Below are 21,251 nucleotides of genomic sequence, written 5' to 3'. Positions count from 1 at the left end.
TTATAAAAGTTAAAGAGTTTGGGTTGTCCCGATACCGATACTAGTATCGATATCGGGACCGATACCAAGCAGTACTTGTACTCGGGCAAATGCTCCCGATGCTTCACCCGATACTTGTACAGTCGGCGGTGATCAGTGCGTGGGGAAGTTGCAAGCACCGATCACCGCTGTATAGATTTAAAAGTAATTTCTCCACGTCTCTCTTCACCCCTCCCCCCGCGGCTTTTAGCTGCTTTAAAATCAGCGGTGATTGGTGCTTGTAACTCCCCCCACACACGATCAATGCTGACTGTCCCGTGTCCTCCTCCAGCCCCCCTCCGTTTTGCTGCAGTCTCTCTCCTTCCGTGTCCCCCTCTGTGTTTCCTTCTCCTCCGTGTCCCCCTCTGTGTTTCCTTCTCCTCCGTGTCCCCCTCGGTGTTTCCTTCTCCTCCGTGTCCCCCTCGGTGTTTCCTTCTCCCTCCGTGTCCCCCTCGGTGTTTCCTTCTCCCTCTGTGTCCCCCTCTGTGTTTCCTTCTCCCTCCGTGTCCCCCTCGGTGTTTCCTTCTCCCTCCGTGTCCCCCTCTGTGTTTCCTTCTCCCTCTGTGTCCCCCTCTGTGTTTGCTCCTCCCTCCGTGTCCCCCTCTGCGTTTCCTTCTCCTCTGTGTCCCCCTCTGTGTTTCCTTCTCCCTCTGTGTCCCCCTCTGTGTTTCCTTCTCCCTCTGTGTCCCCCTCTGTGTTTCCTTTTCCCTCCGCGTCCCCCCCGGTGTTTCCTTTTCCCTCCGTGTCCCCCTCGGTGTTTCCTTCTCCTCCGTGTCCCCCTCGGTGTTTCCTTCTACTCCGTGTCCCCCTCGGTGTTTCCTTCTCCTTCATGTCCCCCTCTGTGCTTCCTTCTCCTCCGTGTCCCCCTTGGTGTTTCCTTCTCCTCCGTGTCCCTCTCGGTGTTTCCTTCTCCCTCCGTGTCCCCCTCTGTGTTTCCTTCTCCTCCGTGTCCCCCTCTGTGTTTCCTTCTCCTCCGTGTCCCCCTTGGTGTTCCCTTCTCCTTCGTGTCCCCCTTGGTGTTCCCTCCTCCTCCGTGTCCCCCTCTGTGTTTCCTTCTCCTCCGTGTCCCGCCTCGGTGTCCCCCTCCGTGTCCCCCTCAGTGTTGCCTTCTCCTCCATGTCCCCCTCGGTGTTTCTTTCTCCTCCGTGTCCCCCTCGGTGTTTCCTTCTCCCTCCGTGTCCCCCTCGGTGTTTCCTTCTCCCTCCGTGTCCCCCTCGGTGTTTCCTTCTCCCTCCGTGTCCCCCTCAGTGTTTCCTTCTCCCTGTGTCCCCTGTCATGTTTCTCTCTCCCTCCGTACTCCTCCTCCACCCCCTGGAACTGTTAGGATGGAGAGCGGAGGTAGGAGCCGGTAAATCCGGCTCCTTACTGTTCCGATCCAGTAAGATCTGGATCTGTCCATTCACATAACTGAAACATCGTAAACTGTGATTACAATGTTTCAGTTTATGAATGAAGAGAAGCGGCTGTCTTCTCTCCATTCATTTTCAGCGCAGCTGATGCTGCTGAGAAAGGGACTGGGGAATCTGTGTCCCTAGTCCCTTTCCCTGTCTCAAAGGGGAGATGTCAGGGGTCTGTTAAGAACCCTGATATCTCACTAAAGCCCCCCCCCCCCCCCCAACAGGGCTGATACAAAAAAAATGTGCAATAAATAATTAAAAAAATAAAATGTAAATAATAATAAAAAATAAAAAAACACACTGACAATCCACTACACACCCCAACCCCCCCCCCCCCCTTTAAAAAAAATAAGAATATCACTGTAAAAAAAAATCACTGTAAAAAAAAAAATGTAAACAAAAAAAACGGTCACGTGACATTAAAAAAAAGTATCAGCATTCGGTATCGGCGAGTACTTGAAAAAAAGTATCGGTACTTGTACTCGGTCTCAAAAAAAGTGGTATCGGGACAACCCTAATAAGAGTGCTTTATAGATGTATTTTTTGCGTATTTTAGATGTATGATTTAATTTTTTTTTTTTTTTTTTTTTACAATTTTGTTCTTTTCTTTTTTATCCAGGAGACTGCATTGCACTAGAAATTATATCCACATGCACCTCTTTGTGTCCTTCATGCTGAGAGCCATCAGCATCTTTGTGAAAGACGCCGTCTTGTATTCCGGGTACGTTCTGGAGGAGATGGAACGCTTCTCTGAAGAAGACTTGAAATCGATCACCCACGCTCCTCCAGTAGACAAGTCGCAGTTTGTGAGTGATGGCCTATGTAGGCACCAAAAAAGATTGTTTTCTTTGCCAGCTTTATTTTTTATTTTCCTCATAAAGTCCAGAGTTTTATGCCTTACTTTTCTGCTTTTAAGATGAAAGAGACGTCAAAGTTCAAAAACATAGTAACAAAATAAAAAACCCTTTAGGGGACTATTCATGTTCATAGCGGAAGTATTTATGGAGACGAGACAGATGAAGGGCTGAAATGGCAGAACCTCCATCAAGTGCAATTTTTGGTGCCCTAATTTTATATATATATTATCATAATAAATGAATGCACCACAAGTATTCCTGGGGATACTGTCCGTGTATATATATATATATATATATATATATAAGAAATGGGAAGAAATCTCCACAAACAACTCCAAATTTTTGGTCATGGTTATGGAATAGTGGGCAACTCCATATTAATGGCTATGGCCCAGATTCAGAGAACAATTGCGCTTGCGTAACCATAGTTACGCAGCGCAATTGCTGACTTGCTCCGGCGTTGCGAATGCTCCTGATTCAGGAACATCGTAACGCCGACTGCAGCCTAAAATCTGCGTGGCATAAGGCTCTTATGCCACGCATATTTTAGGCTGCAATCTTGCGATGACCGCTAGGGGGCGCTCCCATTGTGCTCAGTGCATACAAACACCGATTCACAAGGTTGCGCGAGCCCTGCGTACGCAAGTTACGTCGTTTCCGTACGGCGTGTTTAGCGTAAGGCTGCCCCTTCTAATAGCAGGGGCAGCCAATGCTAAAGAATACCCGTCGTTCCCGCGTCGCAAAATTTGAATTTCACGTCGTTTGCGTAAGTGATTTGTGAATGGCGCTGGACGCCGTTCACTTGGAAGCAAATGACGTCCTTGCGACGTCATTTGCCGCAATGCACGTCGGGAAAGTTTCCAGACGGAGCATGCGCTCTACGCTCGGCGCGGGAGCGCGCCTAATTTAAATGATTCCCGCCCCCTTACGGAATCATTTACATTAGGCGCCCTTACGCAGGGCAAGTTTTCACAGCGCACACGCAATTTACGGAGCTACTGCTCCGTGAATCGCAGGTAGCGCAGGAAATTTGCAGGTATCTGCACCCACCTCCCCCTGAAAGGTGCCAAATGTGCCCCTGGAGGGGGGGAGGAGGGTTCCCGAAAAAAAGCAGAGATTCCATTTTTGTGTGGACCTCCGCTTTAAGGTATAGACCTATGTTTGTTCCAAAGCGCGTCTGAATCAACGTCCTGTTGACCTCTGCTGGAAGTCTATTCCACCCATCAACTACTCTTTCTGTAAAATAAATACTTCCTGCGGTTCCTTTTTTCTGCTCCATAATAACGGTTCCTTTATTTATCTCCGGCAGGTGGGCTGCAAGGTGGCCGTTACTTTCTTCCTTTACTTCCTGGCCACAAACTACTACTGGATCCTCGTGGAGGGACTCTACCTGCACTGCCTCATATTTATGGCTTTTTTCTCCGATAAGAAATATCTCTGGGGATTCACACTTTTTGGTTGGGGTGAGTTGTTGTTATTATTTATTATTATTATTAATATGTTACATTTCATTAGTTTAGATGCGGCATTTGTTAATTCGGATTATTCGTGACTTTGGGTAAATTCGTATTCGTTACGTGCACTAGCAGCCAAGTTTGAAAGGAAATTCCAATACCTATAAATTTAACCACTTAAGGACCAAGCCTGTTTTTCAGATTTGGCGTTTCAGATTTTGCTAGAAAATTACTTAAAACCCCCAAACATTATGGCCCGGATTCACAAACAGCGGCGCATATTTAATGCCGCCGTACCATATCTCCTTTACGCTACGCCGACGCAGCGCAGAGAGGCAAGCACTGGATTCACAAAGCCAGTGCTGCCAAATCTGCGCTGGGTTTCCTAGGCGTAAGCCGGCGCAGGTGGAAGTGGGCGTGAGCCGTGCAAATGAGGCGTGACCCCATGCAAATGATGGGCTGAGTCTCAGACAGATACGTATAATGAACGGCGCATGCGCCGTCCCGTGGACGCAACCCGGTGCGCATGCTCAGAATCACGTCGGATCTACTCCCTAAGATACGACGGATCACTGCCTACGGCGTGAACGTAACCTACGCCCAGCCCTATTCACGTACTACGTAAACGATGTAAAATACGTCGGCTTGTGTTCCCTGGTGCAGCCCTTTGCATGCATGCTGCTGAGTTACACCTCCTTTATGGGGCATAACTTTACACCGGACGTAGGACTTTACGCGCACTGCGTCGGACGGACGTATGTTCGTGAATCGGCGTATCTCCCTCATTTGAATATGTGAATAGAAAATCAATATGAGAACGCCAAATACGTCCAGCGTAAATATGCGCCCACTCTACGCCGGCGTAGGAAAGTTACGTCGGTCGGATGAAGCCAATTTTCAGGCGTATCTAGTTTTGTGGGCACGGCGCATATTTGCACTTACGCGGCGTATTTCGAGATACGTCGGCGCAAGTGCTTTGTGAATCCGGGCCTATATATATATATTTTTTTTTTCTAACACCTGTGACAAGGACGGTCTCGTACAGACATGTGTGACAAGGACGGTCTCGTACAGACACATGTGACAAGGACGGTCTCGTACAGACACGTGTGACAAGGACGGTCTCGTACAGACACGTGTGACAGGGACGGTCTCATACAGACACATGTGACAAGGACGGTCTCGTACAGACATGTGTGACAAGGATGGTCTCGTACAGACACGTGTGACAAGGATGGTCTCGTATGGACGCGTGTGACAAGGACGGTCTCGTACAGATGCGTGTGACAAGGACTGTCTCGTATAGACGCGTGTGACAAGGACAGTCTTGTATAGACGCGTGTGACAAGGACGGTCTCGTACAGATGCGTGTGACAAGGACGGTCTCGTACAGACACGTGTGACAAGGACGGTCTTGTACAGACGCTTGTGACAAGGACGGTCTCATACAGACACGTGTGACAAGGACGGTTTCATACAGACACGTGTGACAAGGACGGTCTCGTACAGACACGTGTGACAAGGACGGTCTCGTACGGACACATGTGACAAGGACGGTCTCGTACAGACACGTGTGACAAGGACGGTCTCATACAGACACGTGTGACAAGGACGGTCTCATACAGACACGTGTGACAAGGACGGTCTCGTACAGACACGTGTGACAAGGACGGTCTCGTACAGACACGTGTGACAAGGACGGTCTCATACAGACACGTGTGACAAGGACGGTCTCGTACAAACACATGTGACAAGGACGGTCTCGTACAGACATGTGTGACAAGGATGGTCTCGTACAGACACGTGTGACAAGGACAGTCTCGTACAGACACGTGTGACAAGGACGGTCTCGTACAGACACGTGTGACAAGGACGGTCTCGTACAGACACGTGTGACAAGGACGGTCTCGTACAGACACGTGTGACAAGGACGGTCTCGTACAGACACGTGTGACAAGGACAGTCTCGTACAGACACGTGTGACAAGGACGGTCTCGTACAGACACGTGTGACAAGGACGGTCTCGTACAGACACGTGTGACAAGGACGGTCTCATACAGACACGTGTGACAAGGACGGTCTCGTACAGACACGTGTGACAAGGACGGTCTCGTACAGAAACGTGTGACAAGGATGGTCTCGTACAGACACGTGTGACAAGGACGGTCTCATACAGACACGTGTGACAAGGACGGTCTCGTACAGACACGTGTGACAAGGATGGTCTCGTACAGACACGTGTGACAAGGACGGTCTCGTACAGACACGTGTGACAAGGATGGTCTCGTACAGACACGTGTGACAAGGAAGGTCTCGTACAGACACGTGTGACAAGGACGGTCTCGTACGGACACGTGTGACAAGGACGGTCTCGTACAGATGCATGTGACAAGGACGGTCTCGTACGGAAACGTGTGACAAGGACGGTCTCGTACAGACGCGTGTGACAAGGACGGTCTCGTACAGACACGTGTGACAAGGACGGTCTCGTACAGACACCTGTGACAAGGACGGTCTCATACAGACACATGTGACAAGGACGGTCTCATACAGACACATGTGACAAGGACGGTCTCGTACAGACACGTGTGACAAGGACGGTCTCGTACAGACACGTGTGACAGGGACGGTCTCATACAGACACATGTGACAAGGACGGTCTCGTACAGACATGTGTGACAAGGATGGTCTCGTACAGACACGTGTGACAAGGATGGTCTCGTATGGACGCGTGTGACAAGGACGGTCTCGTACAGATGCGTGTGACAAGGACTGTCTCGTACAGACGCGTGTGACAAGGACGGTCTCGTACAGACACGTGTGACAAGGACGGTCTCGTACAGACACGTGTGACAAGGACGGTCTCATACGGACGCGTGTGACAAGGACGGTCTCATACAGACACGTGTGACAAGGACGGTCTCGTACAGACACGTGTGACAAGGACAGTCTCGTACAGACGCGTGTGACAAAGGACGGTCTCGTACAGACGCGTGTGACAAGGACGGTCTCGTACAGACACGTGTGACAAGGACGGTCTCGTACAGACACGTGTGACAAGGACGGTCTCGTACAGACACGCGTGAATCCGGTTTAGCTGTCCCTGATGGGATTATTACGGGGATCAGGAGATGGCCGGGATGGAGGTCTCGTTAGTCATGACAGGTGGACATGTAATTGGGACCCAGGAATGTGTCACCTGTCTCATTCTGTGATGAGTGTGATGTCATTATGGCGCGATGGCTGTCGGCTCCGATAGCGACACGATACGGCTCATCGCTCCCCCATTAGACGTTGTTTCTCTTCTTGGAAGGGTTGTCAGACGGCTCATCACTCGTGTTACACGGATGGGTGAACTTTCCTTGTAATACTATCTGGAAATTACACCTGATACCTCATATCTCATGTTATCTCTCTGCCTGGCCTGGAAATTGATTATTGTTAACCGCTTGCTGGCCGACGTACGCAAATAAACGTCCTGTTATAACCTTGTAAAAATGATCATATTTTTTTTTTATTCTTTTTTTTTTTTTTTTTACCATTTTAAATTTTACATCTTTTATTTTAATAATTTACCATTTTATTTTATTTTTCCTTTTTTTTTTTTTTTTTTATATAAAAAGAATGGCCCAGATTCAAGAAGCACTTGCGCCCGCGCAACCATAGGTTACGCAGCGCAAGTGCTTACTTGCTCCGGTGTAACGAGTGCTCCTGATTCAGGAACCTCGTTACACCGACTGCAGCCTAAAATCTGAGCGGCATAAGGCTCTTATGCCTCGCAGATTTTAGGCTGCATTCTTGCGGGGGCCGCTAGGGGGCGCTCCCATTGTGTATCAGCGTGTAGTATGCAAATTGCATACTACCACTGATTCACAAGCTTGCGCGGGCCCCGCGCAAGCCAGGTACGGAGTTTCCGTGCGGCTACTTTTAGCGCAAGGCTGCCCTTTCTAATAGTAGGGGCAGCCAATGCTAAAGTATAGCCGGCCTTCCCGCGCCGTGAAATTTGAATTTCACGGCGTTTGCGTAAGTGAAACGTGAATGGCGCTGGACGCCATTCACGTTCACTTAGAAGCAAATGACGTCCTTGCGACGTCATTTGCCGCAATGCACGTCGGGAAAGTTTCCCGACGGAGCATGCGCTGTACGCTCGGCGCGGGAGCGCGCCTAATTTAAATGATTCCCGCCCCCGGCGGGATCATTTAACTTGCGCGCGCTTACGCCGGGCAATTTTGCCGGCGCGCCCTCGCAATTCACGGAGCTACTGCTCCGTGAATCGAGGGCAGCGCAAAATATTTGCGGGGGCGCAGGGCAAAATCGTTGCCCTGCTCCCCCGCAAATATCGCGCAATTCTACTTGAATCTGGGCCACTATTTTAAAAAAAAGGGAAAAACAAATTAAATTGTAAATTATTAAAATAAAAAATAGAAAATTTTAAATGGGAAAAAAAAAGATGATTTTACAGTTTAGGGGCCCCTTTTAGGGGGCTTTGGTGAGATACCCTGGCCCAGATTCACAGAGATCGGCGTATCTCTGCGGCGGCGTAACGTATCTCATTTACGTTACGCCGCTGCAAGTTTTACAGGCAAGTGCTTTATTCACAAAGAACTTGCCTGTAAAATTGCAGCGGCATAGTGTAAATCACCCGGCGCAAGCCCGCCTAATTCACATTAGGCGTGTAGTATTTAAATTCAGCGCGTTCCCGCGCCGAACGTACTGCGAATGCGCCGTCCGAAGAATATCCCAGGGTGCATTGCTCCAAATGACGATGCAAGGACGTCATTGGTTTCGACGTGAACGTAAATGGCGTCCAGCCCTGTTCACGGACGCCTTACGCAAACGACGTAAATTTACAAATTTCGACGCGGGAACGACGGCCATACTTAACATTGGTTGCGCCTCATATACATAGGGGCAACTTTACGCCAGGACAAGCCTAACATAAACGTCGTAACTTCACTGCGTCGGCCGCGCGTACGTTTGGGAATTCGCGTATCTAGCTAATTTGCATACTCGACAGGGAAAACGACGGAGGCGACACCTAGCGGCCAAAAAAAAATTGCAGTTAAGATCCGACGGCGTAAGAGACTTACGCCTGTCAGATCTAATGGATATCTATGCGTAACTGATTCTAAGGCCCCATACACACGATAGAATCCATCCGCAGATAAATCCCAGCAAATGGGTTTCTGCGGATAGATCCTATGGTGTGTACACTCCAGCGGATCTTTTTCCGCGGATAAATCTCCCCTGGGATGGATTCCAGCAGATCGGATATTTGCTGACATGCACAACAAATCCATCTGCTGGAATCCATCCCAACGGATGGATCCGCTCGTCTGTACAGACTTACCGGATCCATCCGTCCTAAGGGATTCCCCGCACGCGTCGTAATGATTTGACGCATGCGTGGAATTCCTTATATGACAGCGTCGCACCCGTCGCCGCGTCATAATCGCGGCGACGGCGCGACACGTCATCGCCAGAGGATTTCCGCGCGGATTTCAATGCGATGGTGTGTACACTCCATCGCATAGAAATCTGCGGAAATCTTTGAGAGGATTTATCCGTGGAAACGGTCCGCTGGACCGTATCTGCGGATAAATCCTCTCGTGTGTATGGGGCCTAAGAATCAGACGCATAGATACGACGGGTCGGATTAGGACTTACGACGTACATGGCGTTGCGCCGTCGTAAGCCCTTTGAGAATCTGGGCCCAAGAGTCTAACTAGACCTCTGATGTTTCACCTTTGAGACAGAGAAAAGGAGATCGAGGACACAATCCTCAATCTCCTTCTCTGCAGCCTCAGCTGCACTAAATGAATGGACAGGAATATCTCTGTTATATATCTGTACCGATCACTGACTCTGTCCATTCAGAAAAGGAAGGGGGCGGTAAATAAAATATTTACCGACCCCTTCCCCGCTCTCCACCCTGACTAAGGATGAGCTCCGGCGTGTTTGCGCAGTTCACATGCAGAGCCCGCCAGGAAGTCGGCACTGCGCTGCGCTAATCACAGGCAGTCAGACATTTCCCGATGCTTGCCGATTGGGTTCCATTGTTGGTGTCAGTGGAAGGAACAGTGCCCCATCATAAGGCCCCATTGTTGGGGAACAGTGCCCCATCATTGGGTGTCATTGAGTTCCATTGTTGGTGTCAGTGGAAGGAACAGTGCCCCATCATAAGGCCCCATTTTTGGGGAACAGTGCCCCATCATTGGGTGTCATTGGGTCCCATCGTTGGTGTAATTTGGAGAAATGATGCCCCATCATTGGTATTAGTGGGTGAATTTTGCCTCTTCATTGGTGTCAGTTGGGGGAATTATGGCCCCAAGGGCCGGATAAAAATAAGCAAAAGGCGGAATCTGGCCCCCCGGGCCACAGTTTTTCTCGACCACTGATTCACAGGATAGAGAGAGGAAGGCAATGAAATGAGCCAGCATTCTTTTACAATATGGTGCATTGCATGCAGGGGTGTATTTAGGTTTTGTGCTGCCCTAGGCCTGGTGAAACTCACGCACCCCCTACTTTATATATGACGCACCCCTTCCTTTTTAAGATCCGCCCTGTCATTTTCATGGGATGAGGACAGAGGGACAGGGTGGGATGAGGACAGGGTCGGATGAGGACAGGGGGACAGGGTGGGATGAGGACAGGGGGACAGGGTGGGATGAGCACAGGGGGACAGGGTGGGATGAGCACAGGGGGACAGGGTGGGATGAGGACAGAGGGACAGGGTGGGATGAGCACAGGGGGACAGGGTGGGATGAGGACAGGGGGACAGGGTGGGATGAGGACAGGGGGACAGGGTGAGATGAGCACAGGGGGACAGTGTGGGATGAGCACAGGGGGACAGGGTGGGATGAACACAGGGGGACAGGGTGGGATGAGCACAGGGGGACAGGGTGGGATGAGCACAGGGGGACAGGGTGGGATGAGCACAGGGGGACAGGGTGGGATGAGGACAGGGGGGAAGGGTGGAATGAGCACAGGGGGACAGGGTGGGATGAGGACAGAGGGACAGGGTGGGATGAGCACAGGGGGACAGGGTGGGATGAGGACAGAGGGACAGGGTGAGATGAGCACAGGTGGACAGTGTGGGATGAGCACAGGGGGACAGGGTGGGATGAACACAGGGGGACAGGGTGGGATGAGCACAGGGGGACAGGGTGGGATGAGCACAGGGGGACAGGGTGGAATGAGCACAGGGGTACAGGGTGGGATGAGGACAGAGGGACAGGGTGGGATGAGCACAGGGGGGAAGGGTGGAATGAGCACAGGGGGACAGGGTGGGATGAGGACAGAGGGACAGGGTGGGATGAGCACAGGGGGGAAGGGTGGGATGAGCACAGGGGGGCAGGGTGGGATGAGCACAGGGCGGGATGAGGACAGAGGGACAGGGTGGGATAAGGACAGGGGGGCAGGGTGGGATGAGCACAGGGCGGGATGAGGACAGAGGGACAGGGTGGGATGAGGACAGAGGGACAGGGTGGGATGAGGACAGAGGGACAGGGTGGGATGAGGACAGAGGGACAGGGTGGGATGAGCACAGGGGGACAGGGTGGGATTGCTTTTTCGCCGCCCCCCGCAAAGTGCCTTGTTGGCCTAGGCCATAATACATCTCTGATTGCATGGTACATTTAATGTGCTGAGGATGCGGTAGCTCTTGAGGACGTTTTCGGCAAAAGCCAGTAAAGCCTGAGATCAACAAACCCTTTAGCTTTGGCAACCTGATGACTCGGCTCAGTATAGACATCAATTTCTTGCAATCATTTGACGGCACCAATAAAATAGTACATTTCACTCGCTCCATTTGGAATGGCAGCCATCGCTATTCAGCAAACGCCACATCGATCAAAGAGTTTTATAATAAAAAAAAAAATACAAATTCTATCCCCCCCATTTTCTTGGTTTGTGGTTCTTTCGTGTCACCCTCGGCGATGGAAATTTTTAGCGATGTCTCCGGCTTGTAGAACCTGCATTGTACACACTGTGTGTGTCACTCAAACTTGCACAGCGCATACAATGTGGATGCTAAAAGCCGGCACCACCAGCGGAGCCTCGGGGGAGAAGATATGGAGGGGAGAGGGGGGGGGTGTAATCTTCATGCTGGGGTCAGTATTTGTATTCCTGCAATGTCTGATAGACGCATTGTATCATCGTCATCCATTATAACCTCAGATGAAAGAGTGGTGGACATGTAGGCAGGTGAAGTTAGCTACAGTGCCTGGAAAAAGTATTCACACCCCTTGAACTTTTCTTCATTTTGTCATGTTACAACCAAAAAAAACATAAATGTATTTAGTAATGGTGGCGATCAACGACTTTCAGGTGAAACTCGAAAAATTTGAATATTGTGCAAAAGTTCATTTATTTCACTAATGCAACTTAACCACTTAAGGACCGGACCAATATGCTGCTAAATGACCCAAGGGGTTTTTACAATTCGGCACTGCGTCGCTTTAACAGACAATTGCGCGGTCGTGCGACGTGGCTCCCAAACAAAATTGGCGTCCTTTTTCCCCCACAAATAGAGCTTTCTTTTGGTGGTATTTGATCACCTCTGCGGTTTTTATTTTTTGCGCTATAAACAAAAATAGAGCGACAATTTTGAAAAAAATGCAATATTTTTTACTTTTTTCTATAATAAATATCCCCCAAAAATATATATAATTTTTTTTTCCTCAGTTTAGGCCGATACGTATTCTTCTACCTATTTTTGGTAAAAAAAAATCGCAATAAGTGTTTATCGATTGGTTTGCGCAAAATTTATAGCGTTTACAAAATAGGGGATAGTTTTATTATTATTTTTTTTTTTTTACTACTAATGGCGGCGATCAGCGATTTTTTTCGTGACTGCGACATTATGGCGGACACTTCGGGCAATTTTGACACATTTTTGGGACCATTGTCATTTTCACAGCAAAAAATGCGTCTAAATTGCATTGTTTATTGTGAAAATGACAGTTGCAGTTTGGGAGTTAACCACAAGTGGGCGCTGTAGGAGTTAGGGTTCACCTAGTGTGTGTTTACAACTGTAGGGGGGTGTGGCTGTAGGACTGACGTCATCGATCGAGTCTCCCTATAAAAGGGATGACTCGATCGATACAGCCGCCACAGTGAAGCACGGGGAAGCCGTGTTTACATACGGCTTTCCCCGTTCTTCAGCTCCAGGGAGCGATCACAAGGGGGCGGCTAGAAATGAATAGCCGCGCCCTCGTCCTGGATCGCTCCTGAAGCCACGGGAACCGTGGGGGGTCCCGATCGGACCCCCGACCCACGTCTAGGCAGGGACGTACAGGTACACTGTGCCTGTCCTTGCCATTCTGCCGACGTAAATGTACATGCGGCGGTCCGGAAGTGGTTAAAAGGTGAAACTAATATATGAGAGAGACTCATTACACGCAAAGCAAGATGGTTCAAGCCGTGATTGGTCATCATTGTGATGATTATGGCTTCCAGCTCATGAAAACCCCAAATCCACAATCTCAGGAAATTAGAATATTACATGCAATCAATAAAACAAGGATTATACATAGAACAATATCGGACTTGTGAAAAGTAGAAGCATGTCTATGTACTCAGTACTTGGTTTGGGCCCCTCAGTACTTGGTTTGGGCCCCTCAGTACTTAGTTTGGGCCCCTCAATGCGGCGTGGCATGGAGGCACTGCTGAGGTGTTATGGAAGACCAGGATGCTTCAATAGCGACCTTCAGCTCTTCTGCATTGTTGGGTCTCATGTCTCTCATCTTTCTCTTGGCAATGCCCCATAGATTCTCCATGGGGTTCAGGTCAGGCGAGTTTGCTGGCCAATCAAGCACAGTAATCCCACGGTCATGTGACCAGGTTTTGGTGCTTTTGGCAGTGTAGGGGAGGTGCCAAGTCCTGCTGGAAAATGAAGTCAGCATCCCCATAGAGCTCATCTGCGGAAGAAAACATGAAGTGCTCCACAATCTCCTGGTAGACTGTTGTGGTGACCCCGGACTTAAAGCAGAGGTTCACCCAAATAACATGTATATCAGATCATATTCTTTATACTTCCACCATGTACAGTATGCCCCCTTTTTTTTTTTGGCTCTACATACCTTATTATGGCTATTTTCCACCCAGGTTCCGGGTGCTGACTCCCGCGGGAGTAGGCGTTTCTATGCAGAGGCGCAATGTCACCTGGGACTTTGCCCAGATGATTGGCTATTTTACACCGGGTTTCCGGGTACTGACTTCCACGGAGGCGCAATGTCACCTGGGACTTCGCCCAGATGATTGACGTCCTTGAGAAAAAGTTCCCCCCTGCACCCGCCTATTACATAGAGAGTCACAGAGTTTCCGAAAGTAGCCAAACTGCGAATCAGCTCTACATGCCGCCTGCGCACTGACTAGGAGCCGTGTGACTGCGCAGGCGCCGTATAGAGATGACTCGCAGTTCGGCTACTTTAGGAAACTCTGTGACTCTCTACGCAATAGGCGGGCGCGGGGGGGGACTTTTTCTCAAGGACGTCAATCATCTGGGCGAAGTCCCAGGTGACATTGCGCCTCTGCATAGAAACGCAATGTCAGTACCCGGAAGCCGGGTGTAAAATAGCCATAATAAGGTACGTAGGGCCAAAAAAAGGGCATACTGTACATGGTGGAAGTATAAAGAATATGATCTTATATACATGTTATTTGGGTGAACCTCCGCTTTAATGAAGCACAAGAGGACCAACACCAGCAGATGACACGGCTCCCCAAATCACCACAGACCGTGGAAACTTCACACTGGACTTCAAGCATCTTGCAGTGTGTGCCTCTCCATTCTTCCTCCATATTCCGGCTCCTTGGTTTCCTCCATTCTTCCTCCATACTCCAGCTCCTTGGTTTCCTCCATTCTTCCTCCATACTCCGGCTCCTTGGTTTCCTCCATTCTTCCTCCATACTCCGACTCCTTGGTTTCCTCCATTCTTCCTCCATACTCCGGCTCCTTGGTTTCCTCCATACTCTGACTCCTTGGTTTCCTCCATTCTTCCTCCATACTCCAACTCCTTGGTTTCCTCCATACTCCGGCTCCTTGGTTTCCCCTATTCTTCCTCCATACTCCGGCTCCTTGGTTTCCTCCATTCTTCCTCCATACTCTGACTCCTTGGAGCCGACATGCCGCCCGCTTCACGAGCCGACATGCCGCCCGCTTCACGAGCCGACATGCCGCCCGCTTCAGAGCTGACATGCCGCCCGCTTAACGAGCCGACATGCCGCCCGCTTCAGAGCCGACATGCCGCCCCCTTTACGTGCCGACATGCCGCCCGCTTCACGAGCCGAGATGCCGCCCGCTTCACGAGCCGACATGCCGCCTGCTTCAGAGCCGACATGCCGCCCGCTTCACGAGCCGGCATGTCGCCCGCTTCACGAGCCGACATGCCGCCCGCTTCACGAGCCGACATGCCGCCCGCTTCACGAGCCGACATGCCGCCCGCTTCAGACCCGACATGCCGCCCGCTTCACGAGCCGACATGCCGCCCACTTCACGAGCCGACATGCCGCCCGCTTCAGACCCGACATGCCGCCCGCTTCACGAGCCGACATGCCGCCCGCTTCATGAGCCGACATGCCGCCGGCTTCAGACCCGACATGCCGCCCGCTTCACGAGCCGACATGCCGCCCGCTTCAGACCCGACATGCCGCCGGCTTCCCCTGATGAAATGCTGCCCGCTTCCCGACATGCCGTCGCGGATCCTGTGAGTCCGCTGATGTTCTGCTACACTCGGTATGTTAAATGACGGGGGGGGGGGGGGGGGGCTGTCCATTCAGTATTCGGACTATAAGACGCAGGTACATTTTCCTCCATACATTTGGGGGGAAAAAGTGCGTCTTATGGTCCGAAAAATACGGTATTTACATACCATTAACAAATTCAACAATTAAACAAAGGAACATTAGAAAACCTTGAAGGCATGACGGGGTCTGAACACATAAAAAGGTCAATAACCTCTGTGTCCTTCCGTAATAATCTCTATATAATATAAGGCTGCAGGTATTCGCTCAGTCCGGCCGCGTTGCCCGTTTGTCAGTGCTCATGAAAGCTGCTATGATGATGGAACTCACTGATCCGGCCTGATGTATAATTGTGAGCACTCATCCATTTGTTGGCTTCCTTTCCTATTTTTGGCTTCTATATTTGTTCTTCTGTTCTCTGCTTTCAAAAAGCGCAGCAAGATAATTCGCTTTTCCTACTGTTTTTAGTTATAAGCAAAGCAAAGCAATGCCCCCGGCCCTGAAAGGGACACGTCACCGTCACCCACCTGTAATTCTTTCATCTTTAGTCACCCTTACCATTTACTTTCTCCTCTCGCTCCTTTGTAGATTGGTCTTTGTAGTGTATTCCGCAGCTTCCACCTTCTTATCTCCTATTGTTTGTATTGATCTGTGACCCCCGGCACACGTCCAGAGCTCTTTGTAGGGACTGAACTTTCACTCCTAGCGTTCTTTCCCTTGTAGAGATATCCTTTGATGATCCCATGGTGATCCTGTCTCCGTTCATCATGCAATGCTCCTAATGCGCCTCTCACGTGCAGGGGCCCCTTACACAGCTTCAGGCATGGGCCCCCTGGAGCAGAGGAGAGAACCGGGGGGGGGGGGGTTCTGCCGCCTCAAATTGAGAAGCGAGGGGGGCTGTGAATTGAGAAGCGGGGGTGCCACAAATTGAGAAGGGGGGGGGGGTGCTGCCACCGCGAATTGGAAAAAAGGGGGGTTGCCCTGGGGACCTCTGGGCCCCTTACACAAAAATAAAAAGAAATATGAAAAAAAAGGGGGGGTAGCCATCCGGGGCCCTTTAATAAATATAAAAAAAAAGAAAGAAAAAAAATATATAAAAAAAATTAAAAAAATAGTTTTTCTAAAAAAAAAAAAAAAAAGGGGGGGTTGCCATCTGGGACCCTGGGGACCTCTGGGCCCTTTAATAAAAAAAACATTTTTTTAAATGTTATAAAAAAGGGGGGGGTAGCCATTTGGGGCCCTTTAATAAATATAAAAAAAAAAAGAAAGAAAGAAATATATAAAAAAAAAATCAAAAAATTGTTTTTATAAAAAATTTTTAAAAAAGGGGGGTTGCCATCTGGGGGCCTGGGGACCTCCGGGCTCCTTACAAAAAAAAGGGGGTTGTCTGATAGCGGCCCTGCTCACGTGTCTCTTGGACTAAACCCTGAATAGAAAGACTTAGATTGAAGTATATTCCTCAATAACAATAAAGGATGGAAATCTCTTCTATATGCACAAAATAGCTTTACAAACTCAAATATCGGAAAGACCATAGACGTGCGCACAGGGTGTGCCGGATGTGCCTAGGTGATCGAAGGAAGAATGTCCCTTACATTGGTGATCAGTGAGAAGAATGTCCCTTACATTGGTGATCAGTGAGAAGAATGTCCCTTACATTGGTGATCAGTGAGAAGAATGTCCCTTACATTGGTGATCAGTGAGAAGAATGTCCCTTACATTGGTGATCAGTGGGAAGAATGTCCCTTACATTGGTGATCAGTGAGAAGAATGTCCCTTACATTGGTGATCAGTGAGAAGAATGTCCCTTACATTGGTGATCAGTGAGAAGAATGTCCCTTACATTGGTGATCGAAGGAAGAATGTCCCTTACATTGGTGATCAGTGAGAAGAATGTCCCTTACATTGGTGATCAGTGAGAAGAATGTCCCTTACATTGGTGATCAGTGAGAAGAATGTCCCTTACATTGGTGATCAGTGGGAAGAATGCTCCTTACATTGGTGATCAGTGAGAAGAATGTCCCTTACATTGGTGATCAGTGGGAAGAATGTTCCTTACATTGGTGATCAGTGGGAAGAATGTTCCTTACATTGGTGATCAGTGAGAAGAATGTCCCTTACATTGGTGATCAGTGGGAAGAATGTCCCTTACATTGGTGATCAGTGAGAAGAATGTCCCTTACATTGGTGATCAGTGAGAAGAATGTCCCTTACATTGGTGATCAGTGAGAAGAATGTCCCTTACATTGGTGATCAGTGGGAAGAATGTCCCTTACATTGGTGATCAGTGAGAAGAATGCTCCTTACATTGGTGATCAGTGGGAAGAATGTTCCTTACATTGGTGATCAGTGAGAAGAATGTCCCTTACATTGGTGATCAGTGGGAAGAATGTCCCTTACATTGGTGATCAGTGGGAAGAATGTCCCTTACATTGGTGATCAGTGAGAAGAATGTCCCTTACATTGGTGATCAGTGGGAAGAATGTTCCTTACATTGGTGATCAGTGGGAAGAATGTCCCTTACATTGGTGATCAGTGGGAAGAATGTCCCTTACATTGGTGATCAGTGGGAAGAATGTTCCTTACATTGGTGATCAGTGAGAAGAATGTTCCTTACATTGGTGATCAGTGAGAAGAATGTCCCTTACATTGGTGATCAGTGAGAAGAATGTCCCTTACATTGGTGATCAGTGAGAAGAATGTCCCTTACATTGGTGATCAGTGGGAAGAATGTCCCTTACATTGGTGATCAGTGGGAAGAATGTTCCTTACATTGGTGATCAGTGAGAAGAACGTTCCTTACATTGGTGATCAGTGGGAAGAATGTCCCTTACATTGGTGATCAGTGGGAAGAATGTCCCTTACATTGGTGATCAGTGAGAAGAATGCCCCTTACATTGGTGATCAGTGAGAAGAATGCTCCTTACATTGGTGATCAGTGGGAAGAATGTCCCTTACATTGGTGATCAGTGGGAAGAATGTTCCTTACATTGGTGATCAGTGAGAAGAATGTCCCTTACATTGGTGATCAGTGAGAAGAATGTTCCTTACATTGGTGATCAGTGAGAAGAATGTTCCTTACATTGGTGATCAGTGGGAAGAATGTTCCTTACATTGGTGATCAGTGAGAAGAATGTTCCCTACATTGGTGATCAGTGGGAAGAATGTTCCTTACATTGGTGATCAGTGAGAAGAATGTTCCTTACATTGGTGATCAGTGAGAAGAATGTCCCTTACATTGGTGATCAGTGAGAAGAATGTCCCTTACATTGGTGATCAGTGGGAAGAATGTTCCTTACATTGGTGATCAGTGAGAAGAATGTTCCTTACATTGGTGATCAGTGAGAAGAATGTCCCTTACATTGGTGATCAGTGAGAAGAATGTTCCTTACATTGGTGATCAGTGGGAAGAATGTTCCTTACATTGGTGATCAGTGAGAAGAATGTTCCTTACATTGGTGATCAGTGGGAAGAATGTCCCTTACATTGGTGATCAGTGGGAAGAATGTCCCTTACATTGGTGATCAGTGGGAAGAATGTTCCTTACATTGGTGATCAGTGGGAAGAATGTCCCTTACATTGGTGATCAGTGGGAAGAATGTCCCTTACATTGGTGATCAGTGGGAAGAATGTTCCTTACATTGGTGATCAGTGGGAAGAATGTCCTTACATTGGTGGATTGATGTTTATATGAGGCTCCACCCCAAAGCACTCCCGCCATCTTTTTATCGGGTGAAACAAATCGTGAGTGTGATGATTGTATCTCCCGGGTATAGTGATGATATTTCCGGAGTCCTCACTGTATATTTGTGTTTTATTTTCAGGTGTTCCGGCTGTATTTGTGACGATCTGGGCGCGGGAAAGAGCCACGTTTGCAGATACAGAGTGAGTACAACCTTCTTCTCCAGTAAAGAGAACCCGTCACCTAACACTCCTTTTGATGTTTTGATGCACCTAGAATATATTTTGTGGATTTAAATTATGTGGTTGTTTAAACTTTTAAATTTTAAGTTTTTTTTTTGTTTTGATCTTTTTTTTTTTTTAAATCCAATCCTTTTTTTATTTTTATGAGCAAACAACATTGAGACAATACAGACAAATTATACAAACAAAATCAAAAACACAACCCAATAAAAGAAAAAAAAAAGATCTTTAATTGTTTTTTATGTCACATAAAAAAAGTGCAAAATTAAAGGAAAAAGATCCTTTATATCATTTGTAAGTAAATACACACTGTATACCAGAACCAGTATTTTGGTATCATTTTTAAGGTTGAATATGTTTTTAATAACAAAATTAGAAAATGAAAAAGATGACAGTTTGGTATCATTTTAAACAGAATAAATTATAGAATAAAATGTATCTTTTTTTTTTTTTTTTTTACGGTAACAGCTTTTTTTTTTACAACATTGATTGAATTTAAAAAAAAATATCTATGGGCGGTAATATTTAAAATATTTTTTGCAAGACAGTATCACAAAATAAAAGACTCGCTTGTTCTAAAAAAAAAAAAAATCTTTATGGACCATTTGATGTTTTTCTGCCGTCGTTCTTCAATGGTTCTCTAGATGTAAAATGACAGCAGGTGTAAAAGGTGACACTTCTGGAGTTAGTCATTCAGCCTTCTGGAGGTACTGACCCTACAGTCCCTAGTCGCAGGACAAGTTGCACGAGTGTGAAAGGGGCCTCATTCTTTCTATAGATAGATGCAACTCTAATAATACCCGCCAAAAAAAAAAAATAATAATAATAATAACAAGTGAACTCTGCACATAGAAAGCTTCTAAAGAGGGATCCTGCGCCTTGAAGTCCTGGAAAAGACGGCGTCCATCTTGCGCCTTTTGAGCTCTTGTTTACCAGCGGCCCCGGACGTCTCCGGTACATGATTGTTGTCACTGTTCCGGACCCAGGGGTGGTTGACCGACTGGCTAGTTACAGAAAACAGCGACTCCGTCCCCCTGGGACACGCAGTGGGCGAGCCGGCAAGTCATTTCATCTGTAAGCTGGAAGAACGATCGCACTTACCGCTGACTGATCGCCTGATGAAAGGCCCCCGTTGGGTCACACAAATTGCTTTTTATTTTCCGTCACCGATGACTTTTCTGTCATATAACAAGTTCTTCTCTCCGGCTCTGTGCGTCTAACAAAAGGATATCCAACAATGCAAACGCACTCACTGAGCATTTCCTTCATTTTTTTTTATCTTTAATAATTATTGGCTGCCAAAGTAAAAAAAAAAGTGTGACTGACTTCAATTATAACTGCAATGTAATTAAAGATTAAAAAAAAAAAAAGTTTTGTGTTTTATTGCAAAAGCATTAAAGTTGTCTGAGATAAAAAAAAATGAACAAAGCATATCCTTCTATAGTGTGTGCTTGCCTCAATCCAGAGCAATGGTGGCTGGTGGTATATGGCTTACCCCATTTAGGTCACGGGGTCACTGGCAGCGCTTCCTCCGGGCGGCATCTCCTCCTCCGGGTGCTTCACGGCGGCTTCCCCTGTGTCTCCTCCCTCCTACTCCTCCTGGGCGGCCAATAGATCGCTTCTCCTCTCGGCCAATCAGGTGACTTTTCTCAGGAACGCTTCCTGATTGGCCGGAAAAAGAATCCAGAAAACAATAGCGAATATTAATTCGCTATTGTCACGTCACACAACTGGGTGGGCTCGGGGCGCAGTGCTCCCTTTTTTTCTCTCCTCCACTTCCGGCTCTCTCCACTTCTGGTTCTCTCCACTCCTGGCTCTCTCCACTCCTGGCTCTCTCCACTCCTGGCTCTCTCTAC

At 48.1% G+C, this 21,251-nt stretch overlaps 1 protein-coding gene across 1 annotated transcript in view; it reads left to right on the top strand.

Moving 5' to 3' along the window:
- Positions 1–21,251, top strand: part of PTH1R (parathyroid hormone 1 receptor) — a 439,604-nt gene that overhangs the window by 375,686 nt on the left and 42,667 nt on the right. The window contains exons 6-8 of the mRNA XM_040355213.1: positions 2,035–2,221; positions 3,582–3,735; positions 19,296–19,356. Coding sequence (XP_040211147.1) covers positions 2,035–2,221; positions 3,582–3,735; positions 19,296–19,356 — 402 coding nt within the window. The remainder of the gene's footprint in view (positions 1–2,034; positions 2,222–3,581; positions 3,736–19,295; positions 19,357–21,251) is intronic.

Source organism: Rana temporaria, chromosome 5, assembly GCF_905171775.1.
Source record: "Rana temporaria chromosome 5, aRanTem1.1, whole genome shotgun sequence".
NCBI lineage: Eukaryota > Metazoa > Chordata > Amphibia > Anura > Ranidae > Rana > Rana temporaria.
The sequence above is the reverse complement of the archived record's forward strand: the minus strand, read 5'-3'. Positions and strand labels throughout refer to the sequence as shown.